This window comes from Lissotriton vulgaris, chromosome 3_1, assembly GCF_964263255.1.
Source record: "Lissotriton vulgaris chromosome 3_1, aLisVul1.2, whole genome shotgun sequence".
Classification (NCBI taxonomy): Eukaryota; Metazoa; Chordata; class Amphibia; order Caudata; family Salamandridae; genus Lissotriton; species Lissotriton vulgaris.
Window position 1 is genome coordinate 468,186,286 of NC_141689.1, and position 14,727 is coordinate 468,201,012.

General features: G+C 46.1%; 1 protein-coding gene across 1 annotated transcript in view; it reads right to left on the bottom strand.

Annotated features, from left to right (window-relative positions):
* Positions 1–565: 565 nt before the first annotated feature.
* The window catches only part of SREK1IP1 (SREK1 interacting protein 1), a 196,232-nt gene continuing 182,070 nt past the window's right edge, over positions 566–14,727 (bottom strand). Inside the window, exon 5 of the mRNA XM_086960690.1 lies at positions 566–1,287. Within this exon, the coding sequence (XP_086816816.1) occupies positions 1,089–1,287 (199 nt within the window). The 3' untranslated portion in view covers positions 566–1,088. The remainder of the gene's footprint in view (positions 1,288–14,727) is intronic.

The window sequence follows — 14,727 nt, forward strand, 5'->3', positions numbered from 1 at the left end:
CTCAGATCCCCAATACTTGGAATGAAGCAACTATTTGCTTGGTATTAAAACCAGAGAAAAAACTCTATAAATGTGAGTCATATAGGCCCATCTCACTCTTCAATAATGATTATAAAATACTCACCCAAATTCTGGCACAAAGACTTGTGTCTATTTCCAATAACTTAATCCATCAAGACCAGAAGGGTTCTAGGAGGGGGGAGACAGCTAAGTGATTTGACTCACCAACTGATTTGCACCATAGATATTGCAGCTCAGTAAAAAGTCCCCCTTGCGGTTTTTACATTTGACGCAGCAAAAGCCTTTGACCGTGTTAATTGGTCCTACCTCCAGAAGGGATAGCATTATTGATGGTGGCAGTCTACAAAAAACCTCAAATAGCTGGTTCCAAAACCTGGCAAACCTGCTGGATTGTTTAATGTTTTCATTAATAATAGCTCCATGGACTAATTCATGCTTACTAGCCACAGCTGCTTTGGACCTAATTAGGACCCTAATCTTTTTTTGCATGAGGCAATACAGGCTTCTTACATTAATGATACATAATAAAAAAGACAAAACCGCCATAAGGAGATTTTAATTGATTATGGATGCCAAGCTGTTTCAATGACATTTTCACAAAAGGCGGCTTCATTTAAATCACATTTCAATGTAAAAAAAACTGGTCGGAATGATCAATCCGTAAGAAGAGTTGCTAAAAACGTTTGACGGCCTACTTCACTGGAGGTACATTTGCTTTTTTTGCAGTGTTGGATTAATTTATACAGAAGTGCATCTCTAAATGTTTTTTTTTATAACTGATAAATAGATACAATTGTGGGTGGGTGTTTCCTTATTACCACAGTCCTATACAGCTCATTTATCAACAATGTAACTTTTTATCGCAAGTCAATGTTTTAAATTGGAAGGCATATTCTTTTTTTAGAGTACCGTTGCAACACTATAGGCATTGTAAATAAAATTCACAAAACAATATGAAAAAAAATACATTTCCTTTTAACTGAAAGAATGAAAAGACAAGATAACAAATCACATTACTGCCATTTAAAAACGTAAGTGATCAAATGTTGGCACAGTGAGCTCTTCACTTAGTCGCTTTTAGAAGATGTGGATGTGCTAGAAGAGGTTGAGGAATGCCGCTCGCGCTTCTTTTTCTTTCGATCTTTTTTGGGATGTTTGCTTTTCTTGGATTTATATTTGTTCTCAGTTTTTTTCTCTTTCTCTTTCTTTTGTAATTTTTGCTTTTTGTGCTTCCGATTATCCTCACTGTCGCTCGATGAATGCGATCTTAAAATGTAAAACCGAAAAACACTTTAGCGATCTCACCGGGGCACAGCCTTAGAAAAATGAAACATGTCCAGAATGAAATTTTTTGTCAGTTAATTAATATCTCCTTTATTTTTGCTTCTGCTATAAAAGTTGCAATTTAAAAAAAAGAACTATCAACATTTCTCCCCACAAAGCACATAATACACAAAATTACATACAACTTAGTTTTCATTGTAATCACGACTGTACTAAATACCATTCTTAAATTTAAATCTAATGCCTTACGATGCAAGTTATCCAGATAGAAATGTACAACATTCAATTCTTTTTCTATCAATAGCCATTATTTCTACTTTCAGAGCTTCACTCAAAAAGTTATATTTCAATAAGCCTACTCTCTGCAACATTCATTGACCTAGAACTTACTGAGCAAACTTACACTGTTGGAAATCGAGTTCACATACCTCTTTTTCAGCTCGGCATATAAAGTTCACAAAATGGTGTAAGATTTTGCAAAGTTACATATTACATAATGAGCGATTTCCTTATCCAATTTCCAAGTAGGGTCAGATAAGAACAACAAATTCATGCATAATAGAGTTAGGTTTATCATGAGCACTGGGATTTTACTGGAATCTGACGAATCTGTCCTCTTGTTCATCTCTGTGAGGTCAGCTTCATAGGAGGTTGGTATCTGGGAAGTTCCAGTAGATGTCAGTTGCTGGAGAGTAAGGTGCTGATGGTTGTGTCGTGTATACCTATCATGTGGTACAAATTAGCACTGCCTACGTAGGGGGGGGGGGGTGGTTAATACCTCCTTTCTGGCTTTCCATCATTGACTACATGCTGACATCCACGACAGCTTCAACAGCCAGACCCAACAGACAGAAACACAACAGACCCTACGCACACCATCGACCACGACCCCATGCTATCCTGGGCTACCGAGAGCATTGATGACACCATCAAGACCATGCGCACAATCCACTCCGGCTCTCCGTCAGACCCATTCCTGCATCACGTCTTCAACAAAGCAAGCAGCTCCATCGCACCCCACCTGCGCAACGTCATCAATTTCTCCCTCGAGACCGCGACCTTCCCAGGGATCTGGAAACAGGCAGAGATCAACGCCCTGCTCAAAAAACCTAAGGCAGACCCAAGAGACTTCAAGAACTTCCGGCCCATCTCTCTGCTCCCCTTCCCTGCCAAGGTCATCGAGAAAACCGTCGACAGACAGCTAACCCGATACCTCGAAGAAAACTGAATCCTGGACCCTTTCCAGTCAGGGTTCCGCAGCAACCATAGCACAAGACTGCCCTCATTGCCGCCACCGTTGACATCAGGACCCTGCTGGACAACGGCGAGACCACAGCACTCATCCTCCTACACCTCTCTGCCGCCTTCAACACCGTCTGCTACCGCACATTACTCCACACTGCAGGGTTTCGAGACAAGGCTCTGGATTGGACCACCTCATTCCTCTCCGGCAGAACCCAGAGCGTCCGCCTCCCCCATTCCGTTCCAAAGCCTCCGAGATCATCTGCGGTGTACCGCAGGGATCCTCCCTCAGCCCGACACTGTTCAACATTTACATGGCCCGCTCGCACACTTGGCCCTACAGCACGACCTCAACATAATCTCCTACGCCGCCGACACTCAGCTGATCCTCTCCCTCAACAAGGACCCCATCAACGCCAAAGCCAACCTCCACGAAGGAATGAAGGCCGTCACCGACTGGATGAAGACCAGCCTTCTGAAGCTTAACTCGGACAAGACGGAGGTCCTCATCCTCGACTCCAACCCTTCAGCCTGGGACGACTCCTGGTGGCAGACGGCTCTGGGGGCAGCCCCGACACCCACCAACCACGCACGCAACCTGGGTATCATCCTCGACTCAATGCTCTCAATGACCAAGCAAGTCAACGCCGTCTCCTCCTCCTGCTTCAACACCCTCCGCATGTTCCGCAAGATCTACAGATGGATCCCGACAGATACAAGAAAGACAGTCACCTAGGCCTTCGTCGGCAGCAGACTTGACAATGGAAACTCCCTCTACGCGGGAGCCCCGACCAAGCTCATTAAACTACAACGCATCCAAAACGCCTCGGCATGACTGATCCTCGACATACCACGCCACAGCCACATCACCCCCACCTGAGAAACCTGCACTGGCTCCCCGTCAACAAGAGGATATCCTTTAAGCTCCTCACCCACGCACACAAGGCACTCCACAAGACCGGCCCAGCCTACCTCAACAGATGGCTCTCCTTCTACATCCCCAACCGCCATCTACGCTCCGCCGACCTCACTTACCACCGTCCCGCGCATCTGAAGAACAACCACCGGTGGGAGATCCTTCTCCCACCTCGTCGCCAAGGCATGGAACACCCTCCCACTGAGCCTACGACAGACCCAAGACCTGCTGACCTTCAGGAGGATACTCAAGACCTGGCTGTTTGATCAGTAGCGCCCCCTCCTCCCCAAGCGCCTTGAGACCCTCGCGGGTATGTAGTGCGCTTTACAAATGATTGATTGATTGATTGCTGAGAATCCACGCAACAACATTCACCTTGCTTCCCTTAAAGGCATTGCCCTGAAGAGAATCCCTGCTGCTAATGGTCTGCAAATTGGAACACAGGAGACCACTGGCTGTACTCCTGCAGCAGGATTAGGGAATTTGAGGCATTATTCTCAGACTAGCCTGGGAAAATGCAACTTTGTGAACGGGTACATTTTCCAGGTTTGGCCGCCCAATTGTGATGTGGATTTCAGTTGACAAGCGACATATGTGAGATACTTCACATCACACGCAAAAAAAATAATTACTGGATACTTCTATCTTTTATTCCTCCACTATTCCTTTTCAATCCAATTAACAGACTAACATGTCAACTGCTGAAATTCATTTCATATTACCATAGGCTAATTCCTCACGAATCCTGTTTTGGGTTTAAGAGTAGGGTGCTACCAACCAAAAATCGCTTCAACACCTCATCATGGGCAGCAAGCACTATATAAATACAAACCTTTCACTCTATCCCTCCACTATCCTTTTTTCAATACGAATAATAAACTCACATGTCCACCTCTCAAATAATTTCAGATTTGCCTTAACTACTTCACCACTAATCCTTTTTGGGTTCCGGAGTAGTGTGCCACTCGCCGAAAAAGCGATTCAACGCCTCGTCAGGGTAGTAAGCGCTATATAAATGTAATTACAATTTTGAACTGGGATAAAAACAGAAAGTCCTATTCATCTTGCCTAAGAAACATTCTTGGACACATAATTTCCATTTCCTTGCAAAGTTTCCTTTAGTTGTTTTAATGCAAACGATGGCAGATACATTTTTAATAACTATTGGCGACAAGTCTATTTTGGTAACTTATTCTGTTACTCAAGTATCATCTAGAATTGGCAACTTTCATCACTCCCTTGAAAACCACAACTGTGAACCACGGATGGCAGCCCCGCCTCCATTTTTACCGGATACAAGTACTCCCGCTTCAGATTAGCCTAAATGGAAAGAGACTTTCAAAGCTTATTCGGATGCCTTTGATTGGCATATATTTTTACGAATAGAAAGAAAAAAGTTCTCCTAATGCATATTTTGGGACCTGATGGAATATCGGTGTTAAAAATGTTACAGATACAAGAAGTAGAAACACAATTACACCAGGATGGCACATGCGGTTAAGTGGTCACTATGGAAATTTTGGAAGATTATTTTACAGTTATTGAGTCTTTAAACAAGAAATCTTCAACACCCAGGAACGCTGTGCTTGAAAAAGACAAATTCTTCTGGATAGGACAACTACAAGGGGAATCCTTTGATGATTTTGCTTCTGCTCAAAGCAAATTGGCGGCTACCTGTAATTATCGGAAACTTAAAGATGAGATTAGTCAAGATCAACTAATTGAAAAGACATGCAATAAAAAAAATTCAGAAGGAGACCCTGACCTTGAGACTGCCATGACCATCGCTAGACCCATAGAAAATTCTAAAACATGTTTTAGAGCATTATGCTTTTGTTAAAGCCTTATTTTGCAAAAAGGCCAAAGTAGTCCATGAGAAAGAAGATTGCAGAGACATAAAAAAAAGTACAATGTAATAAACTGGAATTTCAAGTCGAGGGTAACGAGATAATGACTAAATGCATGTTGTGAATATAGTAGCCATGTAGCTAAAGCAAATAACTTTCCACCGCTCTATAAGATATGCTTTACCTTCTGCATGACTTGGTCCACCCCGACCAATGCGGCTTTATGATCAGCATTGTTACAATTCCATAAAACACATAGGGAGAAATCATATTACAATGATGGTGAAAATAGGTCCTATAACGGCTAGTGAATCATCCTCCCTAGCTAGGAACTATGTTTTATAAAATATAGAAGGCCTCTTAGGCTTGTTTGGGGGACCCCATACCTCCAAGATCAGCAGGTGTGAATCATATCAGGATCGGCCAGAACTCTCCGTCTGGACAACGGCTTCTTCCAAGTGCCTGAAATCATGCTTACAGTGTGATAATAAAGGTGCCAGAATCACGTTGGCTTGCAGCTGCTATGGCTAAAACGTGAGCCGATCAGCTCGAACAACAGCTACTTTGTTATGATGACTTTGTAGGCTCAGTGTGCAGACTAGAGTCACGGTGTAAGTCTAGGGATGCTGAAAACAAGCCATTCTCATGTGAAGCATTTCATGCAGCCTAACTTACAACAACAGTTATATGCAGTGTCGTGTGCAGAAGCGGCAAAAAGATAAAATGGCGTTTAAACTTCTAATAAGCCTATGCTAACTTAACAATGTGTGCAACAAAGCCCAGCCCACACTACACAGTACAAAGGCACCCAAAGTGAGAATTAACGTGAAACCGCCAAAAACACTGGAAAAAATAGAATGAAAAAATGCCGGTATCACATCAAATATAGCTTGGAATTAAGTCACAAGGCCAGAACTTACTACTTTAAAAAAGTGTGCCAAGCCCATGGTCGAGGGGGCATTAAATATAGCGTGAATTAACGCACCAAAATGCAGGGGGAGATATGTGTTTAATAAAGCATGTACCTCAGTACGAGTATTAGCAACGTGAAGGACAAATGTTTCACACGCAGATGTAAGGGCGACTTCTTTTTGAGACAAAAGGGCCCTTATTCGACTCATATTGTTGAACTCTGCTTTCAAGGTTGGAATGGAAGGCCAGATGTATATATCAAGCTTCCCATGCGGAGGAGGAAACAGTACATTTTTACAACAGACTACACGTTGGGAAACAGTCACCACATACGGATTTCCCGCTAGCGTACCACAGCAATCGTCATTATTTAATAATAAATAACTACCGTTTGCTAACAACGTGAAAGTCGGTGTAATAACGGAGCTGGTGTACCTTTTAAAATGCACGCTAAATTCGGTGATTCCTGCTTGCAAGAACCATGCAATTGTATATTTCTACAGACCAATGAGTGATCGGGTGTTGATGTGCAATCTTCACCTTTTAAATAGACTTCTTTACCCTCCCTCAAACACTTATAGGTGTACGGAATAGACCAAACTTCATGGAGATATGCACTACCAAATGGCTCATATCTGCCTATGGCATAGTGTTTCATGCATGCTTCAAATTTGAACAGGGGGAAAGGTAGCGTTATTAACCTATGGATAAGCCAAACAGCTGAATTTGTCTCGCCTACTGAAAACGACAATTTTTCAATATGCAAAAGCGAAAACATAGCATCTTTCATTGACACAAATTGATGTTCAACAGTCAGGTTAAATGGTAAAAATAAGGAAGAAGTGTTCATGTAGTCCCAGTGCACTTTCCCAGCCTCTAACGTTTGTAAAGTCCATGCAAACTGCATATTAGAACGCAATTGATTTTGACCATGGTACAAAACTGAGACTTCATCTTGCACAATATCAACAACAGAAGAAACAATATTATCTAAAGTGTAAATTCGGGAAGAAAGAGTGTTAATGCTATTATCTACAAATGCAAGCATTTTTTCCAAATTAGCTTGAACAATAGCACGTAACGTAGAAGCAGCTTCAATTTGAGACAACTTCCAAACTTTGTTATAAACTGCATAGATCCATCTTTTGGACCTGCCTTTTGAAGGGCCTCTGACAAAGTCATTCAAGTCAACGGTGTCAGTCAATTTATACAAATGGAGTTTAACTGACGCTAAGGTGGAGTGTTTGAGCCAGGACGGACACAACTTGCCAACAGAATAGGTAGTGACAGAATGATCAGTCTCAAAACGAAGGTCCACCCTAACTTGTGTATAGCCAGGTGCTAAACCCAGAAAACGATGCTGGCATAAATCTGCACTTTTTTGCCAAAAACAGCCCGCCTTGGCGATCCAAACTGGAAATGTTAAAGGGCGAATTCTATAACAGAGTTTGCAAATCACTAAGGGACCTACTTGTGATGAATTTTCCAATTGGAGTATTCTCCCAAATCAGGAATAGAGGGAGCATTTAATTTTTTAGACGTAGCCAATCCAAAGCATGTGGTTTATGAAATAGTCAAATTCAAAAACAACATATGGTTCGGGATGAGACATGCACGATGCAAAGCCTCAGTGCCTTGCACTTGCCAATGTTTAGAACCCCAAACAGATTTTAGATCAATGGTATCTTTCCACAGCTCATAGCCTCCTATGGCCAACTGGTCTATAAAGGACTTTCAATACAATAATTTAGTGTGGTAAGTCTAACCTTGGAAAAGGACTTTTCAGTCAACTTAAAATAAAATGCTTCATGGTTTGGTTTGATTAAAATCAGAAAAATATTAACTATTTTTTAAAAGAGTTTTGGAGCTACCTTCAACAAGGGTGGGACAATGTTCCCACATTCCTAAACATGTTTGCTTTGTGCAGGAAGTGATTTCCATAGTGTTGAAAACAAAACAAATCACCATAGTTAAAAGAATCTAAATACAAATCCTCAGAATCAAAGGCAGCATAATATTTCAAATCAGAATATAGAGCCTCTGCGGCTTGGACGTCCCAATCATCAGAGCAAATATTTTTTGCTTAACCACATCCTCCATTGAAACATGAAGTACATTAGGGACATTAATAACCTCTGTGGGTCCGTGGATTTAAAATTTCACAGCATCCCATACTATCCCATCCAGGACAGGCCAAACAGTGATATTCACGAAAGTCTGGTCCCTCTTCATTCTGTGTGAAGAGGAGTGGAGTACCAAAGTTCCATCAATTAGCCCAATTGTAGTTCTTTCTTGAACACAGTGCCCATTCACAAAATGGAAAAAGTATACCACAAATCCAATGGACATGAACAAAAAAATTGAAAAAAGCACCAGCCAAATGTAAGTCCACGGGGGAATTACAAAATGTTTTTGAACCAAACAGCAAAAATCGAAACCTTTGAAGGGGACTTATATGTGTTAGAGTCAGTGTCAAATGAAAAACGTGATTGATTGGCCATGCAGTTCTCTAAATCAGGCATGGATAAGTCTGTGGGATAAGTGTACTCTGTAACATCAAGAGGATCACTAGCCGGTAAAGTCAATAAAGGATTGGTGGTTGTAGTCATCTCGATGGCAACATCAGGTACTGCAGTAGTTGTCGGAGCCAAAACAGAGTTTCTCATCATAGCTGGACATGAGACCGCAGGTGTCATACTAAGAAGTATTGGCCATTCTGTGTAGTTTGACATTGTCAATAGAGATGTACCTGTTTTCCTCTCGACCAGGAAAAGGAGGTAAAATGACTGTTCTTGTACCCTGTATGCCAAGCACAGGGACTGGAGCACGATATGAAGGGCCAAACTCCTTCTTGTCTGCAACCTTTTCTCGGACCAGTTCACCAACTTGGGGTAGCCAGCCAACTACCGCAATCTGCAACGCAGCATCAGAAGTGGAGGGCAAATGTTCCTTTGCAAGACTGGCTCTGGTCTTTTGTAGGTTCTGTAAAATATTAGAATGTTTATCTACTTCAGAGGATGCGGCCAACGCCACCATGTCTAGACCTTCAAGGTCCGGAACGAACATTTTGATACCAAAGAGCATTTCGTATGGGGTCTGCCCACCCAGAGACCTTCTAGGGAGATTATTAAGTGCACACTGTATGCTATTGAGGTGGGCTAGCCAGTTCCGGCCTGTACCTAATACCCTAGCTGTCAAGGATTGCTTTAAGTCAAGCTTCATCTGCTCCACAACACTGTTGCCCTCAGGCTGATATGGAGACGAAAATTTGACTTGGACCCCAATGAACGCATGGCATCCTTGTATGCCTTAGAGGCAAACGCTGGACCCTGGTCCGAATGGAAGGTACCAAATGCAAAAATTCCCACAAACACACGCAAATCCCTTACAACAGTTCGAGAATCAACACTCCTTTGTGGCCACAACCACACAAAGCGTATGCACGAATCAACTGCAACTAAGATGTACTTATACACAGTATAAGAGGAGAAGGGACCGCAGTGATCTAAATAAACACACGCAAGTGGTTTATTATATATGTACAACTGTGTCTAGGGCAGGCGTGTAGTAGTAGAAGGTTTAATCTGCCTGCATATGTCACAATGAAGGACATAATCACGCGTTTGTTTATACAATCCCCACCACTAGTAACGCTGTTGTAGGAGAGAAACAGTAGCTGACACGCCGGCATGCGCTGAGGCCATCCCCTTGTGTGCCGCTGTAACCAAAGTCTGCCTGCAGTCCTCGTTGGGAACCAACCTGTCACCAACGTCATTAATTCTCACATATGGAACTTGATCAGGACTTAAATGATAAGAATACTTAGAAGGGAAACCTTTCGGGTAATTACCTCCCTTCTCTGTTGCGGCAACAGCTGCCAAGATGTCATCATCAATCTTCGTTTTGGAACGTGTAACTGATGCTACTGAATATGCTGCAACTGCTGTCTTGGCGGCTTCATCGGCAAGACGGTTGCAAACAGCGTGAACTCCTACACGCTGGTGACCAAGAGTATGAATTACAAACACGAGTTGGAGCCGTTCTTTAAGCTCAGCCATTCGAACCCAGATCATTTTATGTTTTATTGTGCGACCTTTGGAGTCACAATAACCATTTTGAGTCCAAAAGGATAAATTGTCATTGTAGGATGGAACACAGTAGTAAGAGTCACTTACGATAAGAGTAGTCACACTGGGATCTGAGTACTCCAATGCAAGCATCAGAGCACGAAGCTCTGCCAATTGGGCGGTACAGTGCCCTAATGTCTGTGTATGCAAGACATCTGACTTGAATTCACCATCCACCACTGTACCAACCACTAATGCGCAGGCCGAAGAATATGTGTGCATTGAACCCATAGCCGCTTGCGCACTACGTCAGTGTAAATGATACAATGGAAATTCTCAAGTTGCCGCATGGTCAGAGGAGCAGGTTGAACAAATTCTATGGCAGGACCGGAGGCTCAGATTATGCTTTTCTTTCTCCACAATTTATTATAACAGAAAAAACACAGCAGCCTTTGAAAAGCTTACAATGAAAACATTGTTATATCTCAACAAAAGTGACAAAACACAATCCAAGAAAAAAGTCTCTGGGACTACAACTCCCATCATTCCAACATAGTCAGTCTCCACGGAGTCCTTCCATTATGTCCACAACCCATAGATAGGCAGTCCCTTCTCCATGTTCTTCCTCTTTCTTCGCTGCTCACGCAGCCAGATAAGTGTTTCCTTTTTTCTCCCAGTGTTGAATGATACAGCTTGGGGGAGGAATACTGTTATTGCATTGTTTTGGGGGCTGCTGGGTCTCTGATGTCATCTTTCCTTTAGCAGAGCCCCAACTGGGTCTCGGAAGTGCCGTTTCGCTTCCTTCGCGACTTCTGTTCCCGTGTTTGTTGCGGTGCGCTGCCAACCACTAGAGGGCACTGCCACGTCTCGTTGGTCTCCAGCGCGGTTTTTCCTCACGGAGGAGCCGCGCTGAGGAGACCAACTGCCGCAGAGCCGTGCCCTTGAGCTGCCTCTTGAACGCCCGGTTTTCCGGGTCTGTAGGCCCCATTGCCCCTATTAAACGCCCCTGTGGGGTCTGTACGGCGGTTTTGTACCGCAGTTGACGCCTTGTGGCAAGTCTTGCACTCTTTTTAACTAAACGGCATGGTAGCGCGCTGAGTGGTGGCTGACCTGGTCCCTGTGAGTTGGGTCTGCGCGCTGTGGGGGTGAGTGCTCCCTATCCCTGCCAGTCCCTGGCGTGGAAACTTTATTGCAGTCCTCCGGTCTGCCCAAATTACTATAACATCCACGTTGGTTGGGTTGTGTGTGAGTTCTTGATACTGGTGTGGTAGCATGGAGGGCGAGTAATACGAGGATGACTCGCAGTCCTATGAGGAGTCCTATGAGGTGTTCTATCAAGCAGTAGATGGCTCCATTTACCGTTGCGTGACGGAGGTAGTAGCTCCTATGGAGGAGCGTCTCTCTGCGCGCATTATGGAGGAATGCGCCAAGCTAGTCCAGGCGCAGGGAGGGCTTCCATATTCCCCCCCGGGTCCTTCGGGGGACGGCCCCCCGCTCCTAAGAAGCCCTGCAGGGAGGGGTTGTCGGAGGGCGCCCAGGGGGTGGACAAGGGAGCCTTTGAACGTCTGCGTGACGCTTTTCTAGCAAAGGCGCCGAGCCCCCGCCTGACCGGCCTTCGGCCCCCGCCTCTGTGGTGGCTCCTGAAACTGCACCTTCGTCTCCGAGATTCCCCGGATTCGGACGGGGATGGAGAATCGGTACGCTCCTGGCGGCCTTCGAGCTCGTCCGCCGAGTTACCACGGGACAGCTCAGGGATGCTGGACCCGGATGAAATCATGCATCTGCGGTCCGCGGCCTGGGCGACAAGGTGGCGAAGTTCGTGGCTAGCCGGTTGCGCAAGCCTCTAGAGAAAGAGGCCAGGGGGTGCCTCCATGGGGAATGCCCTAGGCCTACTTTGGAAGGCAAAGTGGCCATGACGCCGGATTTAGATACTAAGATGGCGACCTTTCTAGGGAAATTTATGAAGGACCCGCGGAAAGGAATTGACCGATCCTGGCGGTCGTGCCAGGACAAGCTGCTTGACTCAGCAGGGCCCATTACGAAAATCCTGGATATGGCGGAGGAAGCTAAGGTCACTGGGACCGCCATTTCTCCCGACGTCCTGTCAAATTGGGCGCAGAGGGTGATTATTTATTTTAGGCAACGTCAACTGCGCCCTTTCGACCGAACGCCGAAGGTCTTTCCTGATTAAACTTGATCCAAAGTTAGGGGACCTAGCCTCTTCGGAGGTGGGGGCGGTTGCCCAGGGCGGTCTCTTTGGGGAGCCGTTTATTAAAGAGTTGGGCAAGTTTGTGTCAACCTTCACCTCGCTGGATAAGGCCCAGACCAGTATTAAACGTGTCTTCCAGCAGCGTTTCTCTCAAGGGGCCGGTCGCGGTAGGGGCCGCGCGACCGGCCGTGGCGGGCAGAATGCCGGCAATAGAGGGCAAGGCTCCGGGCGAGGGCAGTACAACACCTCAGCCAATTTCAACTCATTCTACCCTACGAGAGGGCAAAGCTTCGGAGGTCGAGGCTTCAAAAAGAACTCCGGCGCCAACAACAACGTTGAGTGTTATACCTGCAGAGCAGGTTCAGATTGGCGGTCGGTTAGCGGCCTTTCAGAGAGCGTGGGAGGACCTTACAGTGGATGCATGGGTGTTGCAAACCATCCGCGGATTTCATATCGAATTCTACGACCAACCCTATCAGGTGGGTACCCCACGGCCTATAACCTTCTCGGTGTCAGATGCTCCGCAAAGGGGCCGTTCGTCAGTCAACTCGGCACCCTCCAGGGTTCATCAGCAATCTTTTCTTAGTAGACAAGCCCGGCGGTGGCCGACGTCCGGTAATCAACCTCAAGGAATTCAACGGATGGTTGGTTTACCGTCATTTCAAAATGGAGGGGATTCATCTTCTTCGGGACGTCCTCCTCCCGCGAGATTGGTTGGTGCGGTTGGATCTCAAGGACGCTTATCTAGTGGTTCCAATCTATCCTACGCACCGTCGCTTTCTGCAGTTCCTCTGGAGGGAACGGGTTTTCGAGTTCACCGCCCTGCCGTTCGGGCTGTCCTCGGCCCCGTGGTGTTTCACGAAAGTGTTACATCCCGTGGTGGAGTTCCTGCGGGGGCAGGGGATACTGATCGTCTATTTGGACGACATCTTGCTGATGGCGCAATGTCCGCACAGTTTGCTTTCCCAGCTGCGTCGGACTGTGGACCTCCTGCAGGAGCTCGGTTTTATCATCAATGGTACCAAATCAGTTCTCGTACCCTCTCAGAAGGTAGAATTCTTGGGGTTCGTCATGGATTCCGTTGACACTTCCCTCAGTCTTCCATCGCGGAAATTGTCCAAAATCAAGCATATCTTGCGGCAAACAATAGCAAAGTCCCACACGTCTTTGCGGCAAGTTGCCAGAGTGGTAAGCCTTCTGTCGTCTTCGATCCAAGCCATCTTCCCAGGCCCTCTTCATTACAGGGCCCTTCAGCGACTCAAGGCTTACCATCTGCGCAGGGGCATGTCTTACGACCAGATGGTTCCCCTCTCGGAGGAGGTGAAAGAAGAGATGTGGTGGCTGTCCCACATGGAGGCCTGGAATGGCCGAGCGATTTTCGGGTCTACCCTGGACCTCGTTATCGAGTCCGATGCCAGCAGGGTCGGTTGGGGGGGCGCGCTGTGGAGATTTTTCCACAAGCGACACATGGTCATTGGAAGAACAGAAGTTGCATATCAACTGTCTAGAACTTCTGGCGGGTTCGTTCGCAGTACGCTGCTGGGCCGGAGACTCAGTGAAGTCGTGTGTGCTGTTGAAGATGGACAATGTGTCGGCAGTTCGATACGTGAACCACCTAGGGGTTCAAAGTCTCGGGCACTGGCAAATTTGGCAAAACAGTTCTGGGATTACTGCCTGGACCGTCACGTTTCAGTGACGGCGGAGTACCTACCGGGCCAGGCCAACCAGATTGGGGACTGGCACTCCAGATACCTTCGGGACTCCAGTCTGTGGATGTTGGATGTTCAGGTTTTTCACTGGCTGAATGAGCTGTGGGGTCCTTTCTCAGTGGACCTGTTCGCGTCCCGCTTGGACCATCAACTTCCGAGGTTCTTCAGTTGGAGGCCGGACCCGCTGGCAGAGGCCACGGACGCTTTCCTTCAGGACTGGAGCCAGGAGAGACCCTTTGCTTTTCCCCCCTTTTCACTGGTGATGCGGGCGGCGGCTCAAGTTCGCCGGCAGGTAGTGGAGCTGGTTCTGGTGACGCCGTTATGGCGGTACCAAGTCTGGTTTCCAGTTCTTCTGGAACTTTCCTGGGATTCCCCAATCCTACTCCCCCAGTTTCCTCACCTGCTTCTCAACCCGGATCGGGAGCCGCATCATCTCATCGTTCAGGGCTCTCTCCGCCTCATGGCATGGAGGCTTTCAGGAGACATTGGTCGCTTCCAGGCCTTTCGATATCGGCTGAGG